General features: G+C 38.5%; 1 protein-coding gene across 2 annotated transcripts; it reads left to right on the forward strand.

The window, feature by feature from the left end:
• Positions 1-697: 697 nt before the first annotated feature.
• LOC113681430 (uncharacterized) lies at positions 698-20,201 on the forward strand. 2 transcript variants are annotated; one of them, XM_089211593.1, is made up of 34 exons: positions 698-818; positions 992-1,356; positions 1,468-1,537; positions 3,906-4,025; positions 4,320-4,436; positions 4,950-4,982; positions 5,433-5,494; positions 6,022-6,140; positions 6,248-6,317; positions 7,230-7,302; positions 7,399-7,466; positions 7,559-7,659; positions 7,906-8,049; positions 8,141-8,238; positions 8,633-8,719; positions 8,803-8,922; positions 9,102-9,224; positions 9,381-9,432; positions 9,607-9,741; positions 10,007-10,107; positions 10,338-10,444; positions 10,549-10,593; positions 10,953-12,623; positions 13,284-13,490; positions 13,995-14,029; positions 14,111-14,175; positions 14,726-14,826; positions 15,231-15,302; positions 15,440-15,536; positions 15,710-15,752; positions 16,498-16,577; positions 17,206-17,283; positions 17,624-17,701; positions 18,063-20,201. In XM_089211593.1, the coding sequence occupies exons 2-34, from the start codon at positions 1,310-1,312 to the stop codon at positions 18,165-18,167; spliced, it is 4,524 nt and encodes a 1,507-aa protein (XP_089067719.1). In that variant the 5' UTR covers positions 698-818; positions 992-1,309; the 3' UTR covers positions 18,168-20,201. The 2 variants fall into 2 exon arrangements, with proteins under 2 accessions (XP_089067719.1, XP_089067718.1); XM_089211592.1 differs by having other exon boundaries at positions 698-814.
• Positions 20,202-23,324: the final 3,123 nt, after the last annotated feature.

The raw sequence follows: 23,324 nt of genomic DNA on the forward strand, positions 1-23,324 counted from the left end.
ATCAAAGTCTGCCCTGTGCATTTCAATGTTTTTTAGGAGGGGTTTTACACGAAAACAATGTTAATCAGGTCTTAAGAATGCACTTGACAATGAATATTTTTTTGATGGCCAATATTTTTAATTTATTCAAAGCAATGAAAACAACAGCTGAGAAAATAAAGGAAGTTTTCGGTTTTATCATTCTATGAGTAGAATTTTTATTTTTCGAGGCCAAAAAGAGAAAGATTTTCGGATGTGAATGGGATCTCATCTGCGTTCTGCGGTTCTTCTGATCTTTTTAGAACGGAATATTTCTATTTTCAAAATCAATTCATGTTATTTGTTTTGATGCAAATAGATATGACACAATTTCTAGACTTGACTAGACAAGTGCTACATAAATCTATCTTTAGGGGCAGCGAACTTCGTAAACAAAAATCACAGTAAAAAAAAAAAGGCGACAGCGCCAATTTCTATTTCAAAATAACGTTCAAATTTACAAAATTCTACCAAAAACACCATCCTTAAACAATCGAAATTCATGAATGAATTATGAATGACAATAGTTCGGAATTCTCTCGATTTTCTGGAAAGCTGAAATTTGTGGCAAAAATTGGCGGGTTTTTCCTTTTAAATTCAATCTCGACTAAACAACACCTCTGATTGGCTAGGTACAATATCAACTCAGCTCTCATTGGTCAAGGAAACAACCGCGAATAAATATTTTCCGACTAGGACGTATTCGAATCGAGACTCGTGATTTGAGAACCTCTCGATCATCTTAATCGAGCAAGATTTGATCTCAAGTTCGATCTTGCACAAGTTATCACTGGAAGTAGGTTCGACGTTTCCTTGCATTCTTCTCGGAGTTTAACGTTCCTCGGAAATCCGCAAAATCGCCCATTTCCGCTGTAGTGTTATAACGCCACACACGGCGCTTCCCATTCTGCCAACAAGCACCAATTTTTATACTCGTCAGACTATCGTTTTTTTAAATTTTTTATTTTTAAAGGACGGATTTGCTAAGAGGAAGGACTTCCTGTTTTTCACTTGTGCGTGATATCGCTGTGAAGATGTGCTCAGCATGAGATCTACGGAGAACAGTTGACGACTGCTGAAAGGCAGCGTCCCGACACAAAGCCGAGTCACGAGAAATCATGTATCACCGTTGACTGAGCAGTTTGAGTGAAAACACCGCTGCTGGAACAGTAGAGAATCTTTTAGAGTTCGTTCAACAATAATGGCACCCTAGTGAGACCTTGTTTGATTTTATTTGTGTCATCCTTTGGAGCTGGTGTAGGAAGCAAACGTCGTGGCTGTGGACTCCACAATGGCTTCATTGAAAGTGGCAGTCCGTGCTCGTCCGTTAAACAACAGGTGAGTTGCAGAATTACTCTTTAATGTTGTTTTATTTTACTTTTATTTCGATGCAACTTTAGCTGAATATGAGCTACTTACTACTTTTCTTGCCTCAATTTCTATTATTAGGGAATTAGAGCTCGGATCCAAATGCATAATTCAAATGGAGGGACAGAAGACAACGATATTCAACACGAAGGTAATAAGTAATGAGGAAAACTGCGATATTTTAAATTTTTTTTAAAATACATCCCTACACGAGTCCAACAAAAGTTTTAAGTCTTCACGACTTAGAATGACATCCTAGTTTCTAACAGCGCTTTGAATAAGATTCCATATTTTACTCGTGACGTGTTCATTATCACAAGATCCACCAAGTCGCTTCAATTCTTGGAAGCGGTCACGAGTAAGGTCTTGAACTTGTGTAAACAAGTTCTCTATCTACTGTTCGAAACACCGGGATTTATTTTATTTTACAACATAAATGGCATTTTATCCATTCACAAATAAACCAGAAGAAATTCGATCAATATTGTTCCTCGTCGAAGAAATCGGCGGGATTTTGGTAATGACTCTGACTACCGCGTTTCGGAAGTGCTCCGAACGTTTGTCCTCAACCGCAGTATATTTGAATAAGGGCGTTTTGAAGTATCTAGAGTTCCAGTTGATCATTTATTTGTCATCTATTGAAGCAAAGTTCAGGGCTAGGCTAATTTTGTAATCATGAAACGCGCGATGCGTTTATGTACGAAATTCAACCCAGAAACACTCTTTGGATTTATCAAAACGTTGTTCACCTGACAATATGAGATTCGCGAAGAAACTTCAAACTTGGCCTTTTTCTCAATGCAGAAACTGCGTCGCAGTGTTCGAAAGCAAAGAATAAAAGATTTATGTCTAAGCTGGAGCAGTGTACTTCGAATCTGCTTGTCTGCTTATTATAAAGTCTAATTGTTTTGTCGTTCATTTCAAAGATGGATACCCATGGGACTTTTTTCCTGCTGTGATTTTAAACACGCCATTCAGTTTCTTTGCAAACACCTAGACCTTTTCAATTTCTTTGTCTGCCATGTTTCTTTTCTGACTGCTAATTTTTAGTTCTAAGTTTATTTTATTAAAAGTTAAAGATAAGAATGCACTCAGTTATGCCCAGGTATAGAATGTAATGGTTAATATTGCTTTTGACAGTAATAATTGTTTGTTGAGGGGAAATTTGAGTTGCATATAAGGACTGGTAATTGCTGACCTTCATCCCTTTGTGTTACATTTGTACATGTGCTAATCACACTTGGGTTCAGGTCACATTTCAATTTTACAACATGGCTATGTGATCTGATTTTTTGAAAAACCATTAATTTCATATACAGGGATTTTGAGAGGATAAATATCAATTTTTATTCCTTTCTCCTAGATAAAAATTATCACACAGAGATTTTGTGACAGTTATTCCACTTTTTAACTTGCAAAATTGTTACAAATGATGTCAGGGTGTCAGTGTGATTGATGTCTAAAATTCCTGAGTGTCTAGAATTAAATTTGATTATCAAGTGTGAATGAATAGTTTTTTTCATGGCTTGAAATTGTTTCCTTTGCCATGACAGAGGGCAATCCTGAAATATCAGTTAACTTAACCCTTTGACTCCCAGAAGTGATTGACATACAACTTTTCTCTTATATATATATATATATATTATCCAGCAAATAGGTAATGAGAATACTTAGATTTATCCTATCAAAGTTGTCATCTTGATCTAACATCAAATTCTTGTCACTAATTTACATGGAAAAGTGTAACAGTTATAGAGGAGAATTAACAATCAGATCTTGGAGTTAAAGTGTTAATGCATCTTAAATCTTAATCTTAAATCTTAAATCTATATCTGAGTCAGTATATTTATTTGGTGATCTCACAAAATTTTCCTTGCCTTTTGATCCTAATTATTTCTGGTGATGAATAATAGTTCATGCTTTATACTACTTACTCTCATGAATTAAGGTTATCTTTCAACTGGATTTTGAGCAACTGAAGGGCACAGGGGTGTTGCTACTTCCTGTTTATACAAGTTATTATAGATCATCCTTTCTGCCCCTCCTGTCGACCCTTCCAATCCTCCCACCCCCCACCCCTTTCATAGTTGTTCGTCATGTTTCCCTAGCCATTTACCACTACCCATTTATACTCCTGGATGGAGAGAGAGGGGGAATGTTAGGGTAATAAGTGTCTTGCCAAAGAAAATGATACCATGATCTGGACTTTAAACTGTCTAAACATTTGAGTGACACAGGTGATATATGTTTTATATTTCCCCAGTTTTTTCTGATTCTCATTTACTTGATGTAATGCAGACTTAAAAGCAGCTGAACATTGCTTTTTATTTTGATTAGGAATAATAACATTCCAAATGGTAGATTGCATGTAAAATGGATTGATGGTTGGGAGAAGCATTTCTTGCAGATATGTCTAGATGAGGAAAACCAAGAATAGACATTATTATTTGGTGACTCTGATGTATCTTCATAGTGAAATAAATATTTGGAAAAGTAAATATTTTTTTGTGCCATTTAAGCTGTATGGTGAGGTTGGATTGGAAGGAGACAAGTCAAGAGATATCAAGAAGGAATTTATCTTTGATTTCTCCTATTGGTCGGCTGACTCTAATGATTCACATTTTGTTTCCCAAGACCAGGTATGTGCAAAAAGTTTGAAATTGATATTTTAGGAGGACACACTGTGTGATCAAACATGCATGGGTTTGTCAATATGACAATAACCAAGATCAGCATGAAATATATTTCAATTTATTGTCAGTAATGACAGCTATATTATGAAATTTTGAACTTTGGTGCAAACCTTAGAAAATATAAATGACCTTCAACAATTCAGAAACCATTTGTCAAAAGTTTTACGACATATGCACTATCACCAATATTATATTAGCTTCATAACTGTTAACATGTAGAGTAACTTTCTTTTTTTGCAGGTTTTCAGTGACCTTGGTCAGGGAGTTTTGGAATCAGCATTTGAAGGTTATAATGCTTGTTTATTTGCCTATGGTCAAACAAGTGCTGGGAAAACTTACACCATGATGGGAACAAATGTAAGACAATTATGCTTTGCACAAATATTTGAACTCTTTACAATTACTCAATGCTAATCAATATGTAACAGTTATACAATATTATTTAATGAGTTCAAGTGTGTTCTAATATAAAAAACCTGTTTAAAAAAGATTTTTGCATTAATTCTCACTTTAAATATCCTTAACTATATACATGAATGAAAGCCTTTCAACCCATGAGATACATACTGTTATAATAGTTAATATTAAATTTGAATAACGACTAGAATTAAAATGATAACAAATGCATTCTGGAGTATACTCTCTTTAACAAGTCTCCCCTCCCACTCCTACCCCACTGCCCTGGAAACTATACACTCCACCCCTCCCTGGTGGCTTTTTAGAGCACTTTTAGCAGTTCTGTTCAGATTATTTAAATTTATGTCTTGACGTTCAAAAGTCATTATGTTAATTGTAATGACAGAAAGGTTTTCTTAAGTTATTAACTCTATAAGATTTTTTATTTAATTTAACAATTTTTTTTATTTTTAGGAAGAAGTTGGACTCATTCCCAGAATCTGCAAGGTAATTGTATTATGCTTAGGGCTGTATTAATTTTAGATTTCCACTTGAAACCATTATAAATGGATTAAATTTGATATAGGGTTTATCAATAGAAACAAAATTACTCTCAGTTATAGACTGGAAATAAATGGGGTAAGTTTCTAAAGAAACTGTGATGCTGTGTTGGTAGGGCAGAATAACAAGATGAATTGATAATAGAAATTGTTCTCCATAAATGTTTTGTAAGGCTGATGTTTCAGGCATTAGCCCTTCAAGGATGTATGACCAAGTTCAGCGGATATGAGACCTCATTAAACTGTGCCAAAAAATGAAAGTCCATACAAGTTAACTGCTTTTGATTCCAGTTTTTGCATCTGACTCAGGCCAGGGGGGGGCACAAGATAAATCAGAGAGTACACCACACCGAGGCCTGAGAAATTTAACATCTGTATAACATTTTATTCCTCACAGGGATTATTTGAATACATTGGCCAGAACACATCTCTGAGTTCATCATTCAGAACTGAAGTGAGGTAAGCATTGACTTACTGATATCATTTAACACTTTAATCTCTGAGAGTGACCAGCATCTAATTTCTCCTTATAATATCACCCCTGAATCAAACACTAAGGTCATGAGAATAAAGGAAATGATATTCAACTGAAGAACCTCTTGATTGTTAAACAAATTCTCCTTGCCAGCGCATAAGGAAATGTATAGAGAACAGTATGGAGAATATGTATACTGATGTTAGGGTGTAAAGGGTTAAACTTCAATCCTAATTATCAACACTGTATTCAGAGTTATATATCCCCAATAAGACACTTTTTCTGTCACACACACCCCCCCCCCCCCCACCATGCAAACAATTTGCATCAGTGTGGCTTTTTATTTCTCTTGCTTTCAAAATTGTTGAGCCCTAAAACAGTTAAGAATAAAGTTTAAAAAAAAATTGGGGGGAGGCAGGGTAATGGGAGGGGAGGGGAAAGAATGTACATGGCAGGAAATTAAAAGATTACTATACTCATACTCAATTACTATGTTTTATTGTTGTTGCAGCTATCTTGAAATTTATAATGAAAATGCCCGTGACCTGTTGAGGCCGCAGAAGTTGAAAAAGCTTCCTCAGCAGAATTTAAAAGTGCGTGAACATCCTAAAGAAGGGCCGTATGTGGAAGGTAACAATTTTTAACACACGTTATTCACGTTCATTTAATTGCGTTAAGTTGTTTACATTGAATTAAGGCTATATTAATGAACTCTCTTTGTTTTTCACTTTCTGCAGGGTTGACAAAGCAACATGTTTCTGATTATGATTCAATTGAAGTTCTTATGGAACAAGGGAACAGGCTAAGGTTTGTACGTTAGAGCCACTGGGGTTGAACTGCTATTTCAAGCAACTTATCTCGAAGATATTTACCCCAGAAAAAATTCAAGCTTTTTTCACCAATTGCTAAGCTCTGCTTTATACGTTTTTACAATTGTGAATTCCACTTATTACTTACTTTGACTGACCGCTGACGAACAATTGTAGGCTGTGAATAGCTGTTGTTTGTGGTCTCAGTGGTAGTTAATTTAACAGCAGGAAGCGTGAATTTCACCTATCATTGACTTTGACGGACCTATAATTGTAGGCTGCGAGTAGCTGTTGTTTGTGGTCTCAGTGGTAGTTAATTTAACAGCAGGAAGCGTGAATTTCAGGCCTATCACTGACTTTGACGGACCTATAATTGTAGGCTGCGAGTAGCTGTTGTTTGTGGTCTCAGTGGTAGTTAATTTAACAGCAGGAAGCGTGAATTTCACCTATCACTGACTTTGATGGACCTACAATTGTAGGCTGTGAGTAGCTGTTGTTTGTGGTCTCAGTGGTAGTTAATTTAACAGCAGGAAGTGTGAATTTCCCCTATCACTGACTCTGACTGACAAACAGTTGTAGGCTGTGAGTAGCTGTTGTTTGTGGTCTCAGTGGTAGTTAATTTAACAGCAGGGAGCCAACACAGAAACAAGCCAGCTAAAAACCTGTCACAGCGAAACGACGAAGGGCTCGAAACGTCAGCTGTTAGGAAACTCTTCACGATGGCCGATTTACATTAACGACTCAGACGATAAAACCAAATTATCCTACTTGTCAATCAGTTCATTTTACCTCACTTCTACAACAGTCAGATATTTTTTCAAAGTTTTTTTAAGGAATGAGATATAGCCCTGCCAGAGACCTTTCTGTTACATGAAATATCCTCTTGTTAACTGTGTATTTTCTCTTTCAGAGCAACTGCTTCAACAAAGATGAACAATACTAGCAGTCGTTCACATGCAATTTTTACAATCAAATTTACTCAGGTAGTGAAGAAAATCACAAGAATTTACACAAAGATTTAACCAACTAGGACTAAATTTATTATTAATTTTGTTGTGATTGTATCAAATATTTTTCAGGCCAGGTTCATGGGAGATATGCCCAGTGAAACGATAAGCAAGATACACTTAGTAGATCTGGCTGGCAGGTTTGTCTCTCTACATATCTCCGTTCTTTTTCTTCAGGTGTAGGTAGTAAATATTCCTCCGACTTATAACTTGTCTTGGTTTCATTTTCTAGTGAGCGAGCTAGTTCGAGTGGTGCTGCCGGTGAAAGGCTTAAAGAAGGAGCGAATATCAACAAATCCCTCGTTACATTGGGGATTGTTATTTCCACTCTTGGTAAACAAATCGTTCTTTTTTTTTTTTTTTGCATAAATGACAGGTCTTATCAGGCAGTTCTTTCATTGGAATGCAGAACCTTCGCCAAGAAATCATCTTCTATTTTCAATGACTCTACCAGACTTCGCGTATCAAAATTTTTAATGCCTGTAAGAGAATTCGCCATAACTTAATCTCTCATCAGTAGCAACAAATGCTCAACCGGCTTAATGGTGGTAAATTTACCTAACTGTACTTTTCTTTTAGCGGAAAACTCTATCAATGCATCTTCATCTGGATTCAAGCGCCCTTCATTCAGGAAGAAACTGTTCGTACCTTACCGTGATTCTGTCCTCACGTTTCTCCTCAAGGACAGTTTGGGCGGAAACTCTAAGACCGTCATGGTTGCAGGTTGGTTTCTTATGGGGAAGATTTGATTTTGTTGTTAACTTGCATTCCTTGTGAGCGATCAATTTTTAAATGAATGTTTGTTTCTGTTCAGCCATTTCTCCTGCTGAATGCAACTACGGTGAAACGCTCAGTACTTTGCGCTATGCGCATCGAGCAAAGAGCATCATCAACATGCCGACAATAAACGAGGTAAACACTTCCTAAGTTACGGTTAGTTTGCATATTTTATGGTGAAGGGTTGTTTAATATTTTGAAGCAAGTCAGCGCGCAGGTAATAGTAAGCGCTAAGAATCGTGCAGCTTTTTCCAAGCGCGGGAAACCAAGCAGCTTATGCAAATAGCGATAGCCTTGGGGCCAGGGCGGAGGGAGGTTCCACTCTCTCTTCACCCTGCTGAGGGTTAGTGCAAATAGCTAGAAAATTACTGCGGCTGATCGAAGCCATCACTTGCCAACGTATTTTCCTCGCATACTTGAGTTCAGCTTTTTTTGATATTGAAAGTAAAGTTGTTTCGCTCGGGCTCCCATAGAATAGTTGAAAAGTTTCGTTTTCATAAATTCTAAGATTTTTTAAATTCTTTACTAGGATCCGAACGTCAAACTCATCCGGGAACTTAGATCTGAAATCGAGCGTCTCAAAGCCCTCATACGAACTTCCGGAACGGGCGATGAGGTAAGTTTAGCCACTCTTCGTGAATCATTCTTAATGATACCAGCAGTTTTTTTTTGACGCTAATTCCTTATATTTTCTGTTAGAAAAAGTCCTTAAATGACCCCATGAAAGTCAATCAGAAACTTCAAGAAAATCAGGCGCGCGTCGAACAGCTGACGAAAGACTGGACCGAGAAGTGGAAGGAGGCAAAATCGATCATGCAGGTGAGTGGGGAGGGGTCGGTTAGATTTGTAGGGAGCTGTCTGGCTTTGTTAGCGAGGTAATTAGATCTTCTATGAACTCGACAGTGTGTTTTGTTCTTTTTTAAAGTGAAGATTTAAAAAACTAGGCGATTACGTCGCGAAGATTAACGATCATTTTGCGTTTTATTTTCATTTTTTAGGAAAGCGAGTTACAGCTTCGGCGTCACGGATCATGCGTGGTTCTCGTTGATCTGGAGCTCCCTCACTTGGTTCGCTTGGAGGAGGATCCACTCAGAACAGAGATAATGCTGTATCGTGTTATGGTAAAAAAAATAACTGTGTGCAAATCAAGACAAAATAAATTTTTCTTTATAAAGTTGAGGCTTTGATTGTCAGCCCAATTAAACTGTGGAAAGGCAACAGGCCCAATTTTCTACACCAAATTGATTTTGTTTCTCCTGGAATATTATTTTCTGTAGCATGGAAAAACACATATTGGACGAGAAGATGCGCCAAACCCGCAAGATATCGGTAAGTCCACCATATTAGACGATGTAAACGCGTGTAATGAGATTTTTGCGTTATTCGCGAACAGTTCTCTCGTCTGCTTTGCAGCCATTCAGTTATTAAAACCGAGTTCTGTGAAAAGTGATATGTTTAGAGGTAAACCATCTAGATGCTGATGTTACTTTTCCTTTTTCCTAGTTCTTGAAGGCGAAGATATCGACAAAGAACACTGTGTGCTGGATTTTGTCAAAGGGCGAGTCACGTTTGAGCCGATTTCTTCATTGTGTTGGGTAAACGGGGTGGCCGTGTCTCAGCCAACGAAACTAAACCAGGGTAAATTGAATTTGTTCTCCTCTGAAACATCTATGAGGATTTTGTCTGTGATCAAAATCCCGCCGAGCTGAGAACTTCTTTTTTTTAGGTTGATGTAATTCGGTCGCATATTAAGGAAATACTAGATTTTTTTCCATTATCATATTTTTGTGTCTGTAAATTTCTTCATCTCCAAGTAGAATTTTCTTGTTGATCATTGTTTAAGCAGTGATATCTAATTATTGTAGAGTAAACGAAACCAAGCACTGCACATCATTTCTCGTAGGTGATGTTATTGTTCTTGGCAAGAGCGATGTGTTCAAATTCAATTTTCCAACCGAAGCTGCAAAGCTGAGGGAAAAACGGCGCTCTGCTCTGTACACCACGGTGAGTTTTTCTCCCTATTTCCGATGGCTGATTGTCCTCTCTGGCTGCTGCACATATGCTAAAAAATGAAGGCTTAACGTCAAAAAAAAATACACAATCACGTAATCGCACAAGCTGTAGAGCGAGACCATTCCCGCGCGAACACGCAAGAGGACTGCAAGAAAGAAGGAACTCGTGCGCTTTCTTGGAAGAAACGACAGAATCGTAATGGTCTTTCTTTTTCGCCCCAGGAATCGACCGAGTCTTTGACTAATTTACATACCTCACCTGTCCGTGGTAGTCATGGAGACCTGAGTGTGAGATCCGATTCCTCTTCACCGATGACTTTGGACTCTGGGTACGAAGTTTATTCCATGAATCTTGCAAGTTTGTTTATATTAAACATTAAAATCAAGAGAGGGGCATCGAGAGATAACTCATCATTACTCTAATTTCTTTCAGTGTTGAAATCGATCTTCCGGGGCCAGATTCTTTAGAGGAAATAAAGTAAGTTGGATTAGTTTCTTTTAAATTCAATCTCGCCTAAATTCTCATTTTCCTTACTCGGCTGGTCTGTCATGACCATGCCCATCTGAGCTGTGTTAGGACGTAATATTCTACAAACTCTTGCGTTAATCAGCAGAAATTAAAACGAATGTTTGGACGGAGGGAAAATGTTGAAAAATATCCTCCTCTCTAACGCACCCCTCCTCCGAGGAAGGGAAACTTTGAAAGTGCTTTTTAATTTTTTTTTTTGTATCAAAATGTGAATAGTTGTTGTTGCCGGGATTTCGTACGCCAGGGCGAAACTAGCTGTTCATCTAGGCTGTGCCTCTAACGGTGTACATCGTTATCTATTTTTGCAGAAATCAAGTGACAGATTTAATCGCCAGACACAAAGAAGCAGAAGTCAGGCGGCTGGAGATAGAGAAAACCTTCCAGACTGAAATCGATAACAAGCAGAAAGAGATTGACAACCAAAAAGAGCATATTCAGACATTGCGCGAGATTCACGATGGAAAATCACATAAAGCGCGCGAGGATCTGGAAGAAGTTCGACTTAACATGGACAAGAAGCACGAGGATTCGAGAAAAGAGATTGAGAAGCAGCTGGAGGATCTGTTCGAAATGAAACTTAAACAGTGTAGAGAAGCCGAAGAAGCCGCGGAAGAAATAGCAAAGGAGAGGGAAGAAGTGGCTCGTTTTATGGAGGGCGAATGGCAGAAGGTTGTTCAATATGAAATGAAATTGGCTGATATTGAGCTGCACCGGCGGAAATTGATTGCTCAAGCAGAGATCGAACGAGTCCGTCAAGAGGAACTTCATGCGTTGGAGATGGAGAATGATTTAAAAGGATTGGAAGAACAACAAGTCGAGTTGTTAGAGTTACAAGAGAAACTTGAAATAGCCAAGGCTGAAGCTGAGGGTGAATTAAATCGAGATAAACTGACCTTAGACTCGACTCTTGCTGAAAATTTAGCCGAACTCGACGAGTTGGAACAAAAAATCCAGCTAATAGCAGAAAAACATGATCAGTATATGACTTTCCTAAGCTCTGTAGACGATTCAGTGGGCTCGGAGGAAAATTTTGACGAAAGAACAGTTACCAAGGTTGACTACAGTGACGAGACACGGAGAATTTCAGACGCTGGTTTGACATCGAAAACTGTAGCTTTGGACTTGCGGCAACGCAGACGAGCCAGTTGGAATTTTCCATCCAGAAAATTGTCTGTCTCAGGGGGAGCTAACGATGACGCAGTAACACAACAACTGCAAAGATTGTTTGAGCTTAAAAACGAAAAAGAGGAGATAATCGGAAAGACACGCAGTGAATTAACGCGTGAGATCACAAATGTCGAGTTCTATGGACGGCAAATTCTAGAAAACGAGGCTAAGATAACTGAACTCGAAGAAATGTACAAAACATCTCGTCAACAACACGCAGAGAAAATTCGTCTGTGTTTGGAAAGCTTAAAAATTAAAGAAGAACAAGACATTGCTTTGGTAGACCAAGATCGTGAACGTTATGTGGAACTTTTGTGGAAGGAATATGGCGAGATTGAAAGTTTAATTTCAGAGACGTTTGAATCTTTGAATTCCAGCGATACGCTGGAAGGGGAGACAACAAGCGATGTCAGAGTAAATGATGAAAAGAAACTCGAAGTTCTAAATTTAGTGAAGAAAAGATTAAGGCAAATTGGTAGCGACGAAGATGTCTTATTCCTTGAATACGTCGCTAAACGAGCTCACTTTGAGAAAGACGAAGACAGAGTTCACGAGCAGCAAAGAAAGATCTCAGAGAAGATGATGGATGGTATTAAAGAGAAAGAAGTCGCTCTGCTGAAACTTTCAGGACAAAAGGAACGGTTCCATGTGGAAAGAGCCAGAGAAAGGCGACTAATTACTTCGCGTATAGGAAGGCTGTCTCGTGTGAAGTCATCTGGTGATCTGCACAATGAAGAAGCACTGGAATTCTTTAAGGAGGAGGCGAGAAAACTTCGAGAGACGTTCGAGAAAGTGGAAGAAAGTGAAATGAGGTAAGGAAGGATTTAAAAGATCTTAAATTGTCACGTTTATGCAGCTTTAAAGTCGTGCGCAACGTTTTTCAAAAGAAAATCAGGGCTAATTTCTAGCTCGAATAAATGAGAGTCTGTGTTGTTGGTGCTTAGGTGAGTGGTCGTATTTGCATGAAACACTTTTTCGGTAAAGGGGACACATCATAAAAAAACAGGGCCATGTAGTGCCTTCTCGCGCGCCTTATCAACTCGCCTTCTGTTGGAACGTCAGGGGTTAAAATCCGCACAAAATAACTTACATTTTACGGTCGAACTACGTTCGTGACAATCCGCAAAAACCTTAGTTCGTTTAGAGGCTGTCACTTTTGTTCATTTGAGTCTATTATAGCGGAGCTCGCAAAAAAAATAGTAGTAACCCATCAAGCCGAAAAAATTTGGATGTACGACCGTACGACCGTACAAGGTGCTACTTTTAACATGCGTGGTCAACTGTATCGCGGGCACGCCAACGCCACGGCTTTGTTCAGTAGTCCAGTGGTCAGTGCACTGGGCTCCGAGTCGGACGACCCAGGTTCTAGTCCTGGCCGGGGTAAGGCATTGTGCCCTTGAGACGTGCGGGAAAAAAAATGGGAGCTCCGCTTTTAGGCTTGGCTAAATCTATATATTATTTGACGTGGGTAGGCTTCAAAATGAGCGGCGGGAGAAAGAAAATATCCATCTGCAGCTGGAAGAAGCGCGAGCAAAACTACGAACCAGCGAGGAGGACAGAGAGGAATGCGAAGAGAGACTAAAGGATCTGGAAGAACAAAAACTTCAAAAAGAGAAAGAAATATCTGATTTGAAGAGGCAAATGGAGGAAGAGAAACAAAGCTATTTGGATAATCTCAAGTGAGAATTGCTTAGTTGTCTCCTTCCCAGATATTTTCTTTCCCCTAAGGGTGGGAGGGGCACAGCTACCAGATTAGGCATCAGCGCGCATAGCCTTGACCAATCAGAAACGTAATGCTACATCTTGAGTGCAATTACTTATGCCCAGTCTCTTGCAGATGAAGAATTGAAGGCACGTTAATAGAATCCAGAATTCATAATTCAGAAATTTGCCAAATAATTTTTGAGACAAAGAAAATAAACGTTACTGAAATAACGGAAAAACTTGTGTTCAATTGCTGGATGACCTCAGTCATTAGGCTCTGTGATCTCAGTAATAAACCCGATTCTGGAAATTAAAGTATTGGTTTGGACAAAACTGGAAACAATTGACAAAAATAAGTACGCAAAAATATGTACGAACCCGGCATGATATCTTACTTCGTGTTGAATTAAAAAGTTGCATTCTTCACTGCCCAAGATTCTCTGTTGGTTACCAATCACCACTAATGTTTTTCTTTGCAGAACTGAAGACTACGAAGTGATAGAAAAACCTCTTGGTAAGTTCATTTCGGCTGGGTCAAATCTCAACAAAATGATATGAAATTATTAATGTAAACTAATTTTACACCTTCTTGCAGTAAATCGGCTTCACATTAGATTTCGTATTCTTGGTAACCACGCTGCGGCAGAGGTCTTAAAAGAGGTAGGCCACGGATTGATGCATTGGTGTTTATTGATCAGATGTCGAATTATCTCTACCGTGGGCAATACAGGTTCCTTGGATAGTTTGTGTCTTACTCAGAAGACATCCTTTTATTGTTGATTTTTTTGTTCGGCAAGTTGTCTGTTTTAGGCATCGACAAGGTTCGCACAGCCCTGATTTCCCAAAAGAGAACAGAATTTTCAAAATTGAAAATGGGAATAGTATGTGAAGTGGAGGCATAGCCTCATGAAATGAGCAGCAAGTTCTCAGTTACAAGGTGTGAATGTTTTAAAGGTAGCCCAATTTACCAAAATAACCTTCTCTTGAATTAGTGCGATCGGACTATTATTAATTTTGGGGCAAACTCTCGACAACTGCGTTTCTGTCTAGATCATGTTACATGAGTCATAACCTTGAGTCTTGATGGTGAAAATACAGTTTTGATAAATTCCAAAAATTATTCAACTTTCGCGCAGAAATGAATACGAACCCTGAAAAATAATTGGTGATAATGCAAGGAAAAATATCAGAGAACGTTTTTCTTTTTCAGGCCCTACTTGCTTCAGGTCTTCCCGAGATGATCAAAACGGCACCAGCATCTTTTAGGTCTCCACAGCGTCTGACAAACGACTCTTCTCACGGTGGATGGACGTAAGAGCTATTTTTTTTTTTTTTCGTGTTTGATTGCAATGAATATTCTCCTGTAGAGATATAGATTTAGGATTCGAATTTGCAGCGCTGTCAAATAAGTGAAAAAGCCTTACAGGTGTTCGTCCAAAACGGAAAAAAATTGTCACGGTTATAGTGTGACTATAGTAACACTTGAACTATCAAATTGTACCAAATATTCTTCCAAATCAACCGACTGTTTTCAGCAATCAACAACTTAAGAACTGCTGGACGTTTTAATTTATATACTTAAAAGTATTTATTCGATTTCGTATGAAGCTGGTGCCAGTGAAAGACCAAGTTCAATCTATATCAATCGCTATCCTTCCTGATTTAATTCAGTTTCAGGCAAATTTTAATGATTATGACTTGTGTGTCTCTTTTAGGTTTCACAGTATTCAGAAAGACGTCACTATCGTGCGGAAAAGGGAAGAGTGCAGTGGCAGTCTCCTACACTGGTAAGAGTGCTGTAGCTATGGATGAGTGAAAGAATAGATAACGGACAAAAAATACGTGGTAGTTTGATTCTCTCTTTTTAGCTCAAGACTTGCCATCTTTCTTACTCCATCTCCGGAACTGTGTGTTGATTTTTCAGTTTTATGGGGCGAGGAGTCATCCCGGCACCACCGCCGACCGTGTGGGAGGCAGTCAAGAACCCGCTGTCCAGATATATTTACGACAACATGCTCAAGGTAGACATGTCGTGCATCAGTTCAGATTTGATAATTTAAATGACACAATCGTGAGACTGTTATATATATCTATATATATATATATTTTTTTTTTTCGCTGAGGGAAGCTTACCTTGTTTTAGCGATCTACGCCTCAACTTGTGTGTGTGTTTCTTTTTTAAATTTTTTTGCAGAAAATTAATATTGTAGAGCATGTGGAAGAAGGACTGAAAGTTGGTGAGTTTAGGCATTTTTTATGATAAGTGTTATGTACGTCAAAACAATATTCATTCAGTGCTCGAATCATTTTTGAAAAGTTTGAAACAAAAAAACGGTTGAAAGCAAATCATTTTCGACATTTAACTAACGTTATCAAATCAGAAAATGAAACGGATTAGAAATTTCAAGATGCTAGATAAAATAACAAAATGAAAACCAGTGAAAATGTAGAATGTTTATTAAACAGAGCGTCGCATAAATTACAGTAGCTTGGCTGTTTTACCATGAACCTGTGTCTCAAACTCAGAATCATTCCTGCTTAGATGTGTTGAACGTCGAAACTTTGTCTTTGCTTGACGTTTAAATTATTTTAGGCAATATTTAATCGCAGTATTTTACAACCAATTGTTTAAACGAGTCGCCCTTTTTTCTGTCTACTTGACAAATTATTAGAATTATACTGTTGATCTTTCCTAAGAGACAAAAGGCTAATCATTTACATGCGGTCTAACCGAAATCGCGGTTTTACGCAAGCAGTGGGCCTTAGGTATTTTCTATAGGAGGGTTGATTTAATTGAGTAAATGTCCTTCCACTTTTAGAATTTAGCCCTCTAGACACTGATCACAAAATTGAATGTTCAGATAAAGGAGACGGATAAATTGAAAATAGTTTAGAGCGCGGTTCGTTAAACAACGGCTGAACTTTGTTTAAATAACCGACCCAAAGGGTTTGCTACTGACGTATGATGTTTGTTTGTCACAGTGTATATGCTTCATGAGACGTCTCAGTGCTTTATGACACATTCACGTGACTTCTGCTACGTCTCTAAAGAACGCTTGGAGGTAAGTTGAAAAATACCTTTATCATAACGTGATTTTTTTATGAGATCACAATGGTTGTTGGATATTATGTTGCTTTAAACTAAGGGACGGCCCATTACTTATCTCGCGGGGGGGGGGGGGGGGGTCCAGAATATTCTGGTTGCGTCTCGATAAAACTTACTGCTCCCCCATGACAATCTGTAATATTCATTGACCGCATCTTCGTTTCAATTTTCTTATATACTTGTTGCTATTTTATTGGCGACAACTGATCCCTCCTCCGTTTTCCCTGAAAACCGTGTGATCCAAAAATCCCCTTCGGCGATAAATAATGAACCTTCCCAGAAACGTCGGAAAACCAAACCTTAAGTGTGATGAGTGTAGCCAATCAGAGCAAGGGACAATATTGCAAGGAACCAATGAGAACTCTATGTAAACATAAACAAAATCCTAAAGCGCGGAAAAACGCGGGTGACCGAGTCGCGATTCACTTTAGATTTGCATTCATTGTTTGAGAGGGGGCGTAAGTTTCGAAGTCTAACCTCGGATTAAAAGTAATGTGTATCTGTTGCAATACCGGGGTACTTTTGACAATCAACTGAAAATGGCGCCGTTGTACCAATTTTTTTTGTTTTTGTTTTTGTTTTAGGGTGACAAGTACGTGCTTGCATCTCAGTCGATTGAGCATCCAAAGTGTCCTCTGTCACCTTCAATCATCCGGGGACAGGTTGGTGATAAGAGCCTAGATGTTTAGTTACGTGAACGAAGAACCTGGATTGGGACCAGACCCGCTCTCTGAAGAGTTAATTTCAGTGGGGGGGAGGTGGGGGGGGGGGGGGGATCCAGCAGATTCGTTCCGTTTTCTGTTCTGCAGAGGGGTAACACTAGAATGGATAATTATGTATATTTCCGGGATAATTGTATTTTTCATAAAGATTTTATTATCTTGTCCAGTAACCAATATGGAAGATATCCTAGATCAGATAAAGCATTTTACGATTACTAAGCTATCTTTCTTGAATGTTCCAGGGCAAATAATTTAACATTATTATTTCTTTCATACAAAGATCATGTCCAGTGGATGGATTGTAGAACCGTTATGTGTTGAAGGACAAGAAATGTCTCTTGTGTGGTACATCACCAAGGTGATTCTTTCTCTTAAAGTAGCTTCACTCTCACTCTATGGGAGACCCATGGCCCAAATGTTCAGCGCGCCTTTGTCTGAATCAAAGGTCCAAGCTTGAACTATTCCGGGTTTTAGTTGTGGTGTGTTTTTGCGTAAAACGCTGTCTTCTCACCATGCCCCTCTCTACTCAGGAGTATGGATGGGTAGCGATGAACAGTCAAGGCAGCTAGGACGGTGCGATGCGACAAGCATTCCATCCAACAGGAACAACACTACGCCTAGTCACTGAGTGCCACAGAAACTGACTGCCTTTAGCACTGAGAGGTTTTATTTATCAGTGTAGCTTTGCTTTCTACTTATTTGAAATTTTCTGTCTTCAGGTTCATCTTGGTTCTTCTACGCTACCCTGGCGACTGATCGACCTGCTATCCAAACGCCAGCCCCTCAGTATTGCGTTCTTACGGAGCTACTTAACACCTCCTTGAGAATACTGAATTAATGACAGCGCACGGCACCATCAGAAGTAAAGATGGCCGCTGGAGTCAAGATAAGGAACCCTTTGGCGTATTCAGAGAGATGAATGTGTGTATTTCAGGAGAAAAAATTAACTCTACGTGTAACGTAAGTCTGTTTATCTCAGTCAGAATTATTGTGTTTACCTGCTTTAAGAAAAAGACATAACAAGAGTGTTATTGTGTACAGCAGCTTGTTAATATAAATCGATAGATGTCATTAAATTCACTGCAGAAGACGTTTGAAGCATAGGCTTTGAACGTTTAAAGCAGTTTTCAATTGGGTGTCGAAAAATCAACCCAAACTAATTACGGCATCCAATCAGAAGAAAGCTTTTAAACATTGTAAGTAGCCAATGAGAACGAGTGACTCACTCACGATTGTTTGTAGTTTAGGATCTGATTGGTTGAGAGAATGGGGCGATTTTTCTCGACCAATCACAGAAAAGAGTTAAGTAAAAAGACCAAAGCAATTCCAGATGTCTTTCGACACTCAGTTGAAAATTGTTCTATAGTGTTAAAAATAACGGATTGAAAACAAATAGGATTGTAAAACACTCAAATATTTAGTCCAAATTGGAATATTTTCTTGTTCACTTGCATGTTTCATTATGATGAAGGAATATTTTATCTAAGGATAAAAAAAAAATAAATAAAAATTTTTTTGTAATAGGACAAATTAATTAATATTTTGGGGAAGTAAGACACATTTAGAAATGGTTAGTGAGTTTAGAAGGAGCTTTCTCGCGATTTTAAATATATGAAGGATAATCGTGTTCTAGTAATTTTGATGTGCTTTTGTCAGTTTTCTATGCTTTACAGCCAATCACAAAGAGCTGGGCATTTAGAGGGCTGAATTAAGATGTTTTTGAACGGGAACACTTGTGATGTAATTGTATTTCTGTGCCAGTGGGATAAGATAAAACTAAATCGCACAAAATTAAAAAGATGCAAATCGCATATGATTGTGTGGCGATCTGATTGGTTAAGTGGTTTAAAAAGTCAACAAGGATTTATTAAGCTTAGTCTTTGCGCCCAATTTAGAACTTAGTTTATTGTTGACGCGAACGGCAAAGAGGTTTACCTTTTCAGATTTTCTTCCTTGTCTCCAAGCTGCTGAATATATGTGACAGAAAAGTAAAAGCATTTTTTCGCAACAAATGCGAAAGTTTAATTTTCTCAGAGCTCTGCTTAAACAAGACCCGGGTGCCAAAGGCGATAAACTTTTCCGTCTGGACAATTTGACTGACCGATGGTCCTTATGAAAGCTTTTAGGAGTTAAGCGCAGTTTATTTCTGAAACCAGATCCTCCAAGTACCTGGTGATTTTTCGATCTCAGGATTCAGCCTTCAACTTTATTTTCAAACGAGGAAAAGGCTGAATTGAAATTGTCACGGTTCGCCGTTTGTTGGTCGTGTCAATGTAGCTCTACATCTAAATCTTTTTCATTTTCTTCGAGCAAATGAGAAATGTTTTTTTGTTCCTTTTATTATTTAATTTATACAGAGTATTTGTGTGCTCAATGAAATGTCTGCCACACAAACATTTCCGCGAAGAATACCTCCCAGTGAAATCCACTAATTAAAAAGTAAAAAACTGTACTGAAATTGTTTAAATTTATCCAAATTTCATCTCATCTATTATGCACTTTCGTTACCTTTTGTTTTCTCTTAACTTATTGCAATTATAATTCTGCACAGGTGTAAAGAAAATTTTGTTATGTTCTTGAGGTTCTCAAACTGAGAACAACGCGCTGAAACAGTTCTTCAAGTTAATTCCTAGGCTTTGGTAACATGTGATTTGCAGCTAGTAATAAAATACTAATTATTCGCCAGTTTTGATAAAACAGGGCTCTATATTTAATAACGCTAGGAGTACAAAAAACAGTTTGATGTTAATTAACCTTATTTATGCTGGAGTTTTTCGGGAAATTATGATAACTTAGAAGAGGTGTCAAGCGTTTTTCGAAGCTACCCGCGGTGCTGAATAAAATTAAGTTTAATGAGAGTCTGGTTCGTTTGTTTTTCCTAACCTGTGTGCAGCTGCCCTTATCACTCTAAAAGAAGATAATCAGGCGATCGTCAATTCGTTTGCATAATCTGTATCCCATCTGAGAAGCCAGTTCACAGTCCCAACGCTGAGGGAAACGAAATGATCTTTTTAAAGTGTGAATCTATTGTTATCGTGTCAAATAATGTAGTACTAAATGGAATTGTTCAGAGTTCAAGTAGGAGTTACTTTGGAAGCGAGATTTTGTGTATCTAGCGAAGGCCACAAATCGTGTTAATTGTGAATGAGGAGGGCTTACCGGTAAAAGGAAATAGAAAAAAAAACACCAGATCGTATTCGATGGTTTTTTCAAACAAACAGAACAACAAGTAACATAAAAACTTCACATACTGGGCAAAATAATCCAGTGCCGGAATCATTATTCTTCGCGCTTTTGTTTTCTCAGTTTCTGAGAGGCGTTTAAATAAATCTTTCTAGTCTTCGAGCAAGTACAAGCGTTACTTTGCCTGCAATAAAGTTTGAGGCCCTGAGTAACGATAGCCCGCGAGAGATGAGGAAGTGGTTTAGCACTGCAGACAGCCAGCTTCCTTGCAGATCACTCGCCAGCTGGCTTTGCTAAACTTACCCGCAAGCAAACGCTCACGCCACAGCATTAATGAGATCGTGGCACGCCCGCAGGCAGGGGAGTAAATCACAAATTACCTGTGCAGCAGTACCAAGCGCTTATGAATAACAGAAAAGAGTGACATGACTTAACTTATATGAAAATAAAAGGTGATCAATGGTTGGCATGCTTAAAACTAACGTTGGATTTTTTAATCTTTTTTTTTTATCCAGTTAATTTTTCGTTTTTGCTTCCTTTTCTGTCTTTTCCGTCTGTACTCTCTTAGCTGTAAACCTGCAAAACAGGAGCACTGCAATGTTTATGATTCCGAACTTAACTCGTTCTTTTGACTAATGGCGTTGGATATATGATTTTAAATCACAATAGTATTCAATCTAATGTGGATGCCAGGTAACCCGAAGAAACGTCCACGTTTCCAACAGCAATGTTTCGGTTTTGTCGCGATTGTTTCAGATAATTTCGCGATTTCGAAATAAGCGCGAATCACTTCGAAGTTGCACGAGAGTGTATATAGAGTCTCCAATGAACAGTTAACATTTCATCCTCGTAACTACTAGTTGATTCAACAGTATAATTTGAGGGTGTAATTAACTTCGGTAGGCCATCCCTGCATTTGCATCACTTGTACCTTTTTATATGCAAATAATCTTTGTGGGACGTTCAAAATAATAAAACTAAGGACTGCCAATCAATTTTTTAGTTTAAATCTTGTTAGCTCGTTAGGTAACGGAGTGCTGGCTTGAAACACCGCATGTCAAGACTAAGGTAAGCCACACTTTGTTGAGAAAATTCAATTTAAAAAATCATGCTCTTCACAGAATCATGAATTTGTATTACGAAAGGCGCAAAATACCAATTACATAATTTGCCGGTTCCCCTGTTCAATTCATGAGCTCTTTATTCTTGCAAGATTGTATGGAATATATCTCATAGGGTACGGAGAAAACCACATCATCCCTGGGGCATGAAAAAAGTGCTCTTGAGCCGAGTTAGGTAATTTAAATCTTCTCATTCCTGAGTTCTTATGTGAAATCACACACAGCTATTTTGATGGCGTGTTCTTTAATACCGGTGCTGCGTACACCAGCAACCTGCATTAGTCGAAAGAACGCAAATTCGCCTGTGTAAATAATATTATCCATAAACACCTCTTGCTCCTATGTTTAAGAATTGAAAGAAGTCCCAAACCCTTAGTTTTGATACTTAACTGAAAAGTAGACAAATAATCACCGAAGTAGAGAAAATATCCAGCACTTTCACCGACACTGAGGTGAATAATCGTTTTAGCATATATCACACAGAAGCCAAAGAGAATTAAATTATTTCTGTCAACATACCAAGAAATGCTCGGAAATTACATTGTTGACACGTGATGTTTTCGGCTACTCGAAGGTGAATAGTTCTTGCTAATCACTTCTGAACCAGCCAATCAGGGCGAAGATAAAAAGCACTATTCACTTGTGTGGTACGTAGTATATTATAATAACAAGAGCCCAATATGCCACACGATGAGCGGTCTGTGTCCCAGTTTGGATCTACTTACTACAGCTTGTCAGATATATATTTCTATTTAAATAAAAAAAGTACCAGTTTTGGTCGGGGGCTCCTCGTGTAACCGAAAAAAGAGCAGATAGGGAAATACCCTCACCCCACCCGTTCCTCGTCCCCTTCGCCTTCCCTGTTTCCCAACACACACATGCGGACACACTCCTTCATGGCTTCATGGCCCCTTGCCAAACATGAAAGTTGCAAGGAGAATCGCGTTATTATGATCGCGTCGTTCTATTCATGGAATCTTACTCGGATCATGCCTCTATAGCGGGTTCTGAAAGAATCATCTGAACTCACTTTTTGAGGTTTTAATCTCATTTTGAGATTGTTTTAACTGAATTTACCATCGAGGAATACTTCATCACTTATCGTCCGCAGGTAAGCATGAGCAACAGTCCAGCCAGTCGAGGCCCGAATTCATCTTTCGTGCCTTTTTGACCTTTTTATGTCTGATTTTATCGCAGATCACAATTATCATTTCCCAGATTCTCCTCACAAAGTAGAGGACTTCTCTGGAGTGACCCATCATAGTGTGGTATAAACCTTGGAGTCATCGGAGGCTTTAATGTCATAAGATTTTGCTCATGAGTAAGGTGGTCCGCACTGCTGGAGCCTGAGTCTGTCGCAGTCTCATTAAGCGACCAGGAGTATTGTGATGAAAAGATAGTCCAGCGCAAGTAACCCACATCATTTGATCAGATTTCTCAGACAGAACGCTATCGCGAAATTATAACCCCTGGGTGGAGAAGAGTCCCATTGGAGTCACGTTATCAGGTCACGTCATCTGTTAATATTAACCGTAGTAAATTCCACCCAGGTTTAACTTGGTTTTTCGGATTCAGCCATTGATTGTAAGGAGGAAGCCACCATGGCTTCAAACACAGTAGATAACCTTGACTGTAAAAATGATGTCTGGAAATCATTCAAGGTACCGGAACTTTTAA

Source organism: Pocillopora damicornis, chromosome 7, assembly GCF_964200805.1.
Source record: "Pocillopora damicornis chromosome 7, jaPocDami1.2, whole genome shotgun sequence".
NCBI classification, from domain to species: Eukaryota; Metazoa; Cnidaria; class Anthozoa; order Scleractinia; family Pocilloporidae; genus Pocillopora; species Pocillopora damicornis.

Coding starts and splice junctions, on each gene's coding strand:
- LOC113681430 (XM_089211593.1), top strand. CDS start 1,310: ATGGCTTCATTGAAAGTGGCAGTCCGTGCTCGTCCGTTAAACAACAG. Junction 13,491..13,994: donor AGCTATTTGGATAATCTCAA/GTGAGAATTGCT, acceptor TTTTCTTTGCAG/AACTGAAGACTACGAAGTGA. Junction 15,753..16,497: donor GGAAGAAGGACTGAAAGTTG/GTGAGTTTAGGC, acceptor TGTTTGTCACAG/TGTATATGCTTCATGAGACG.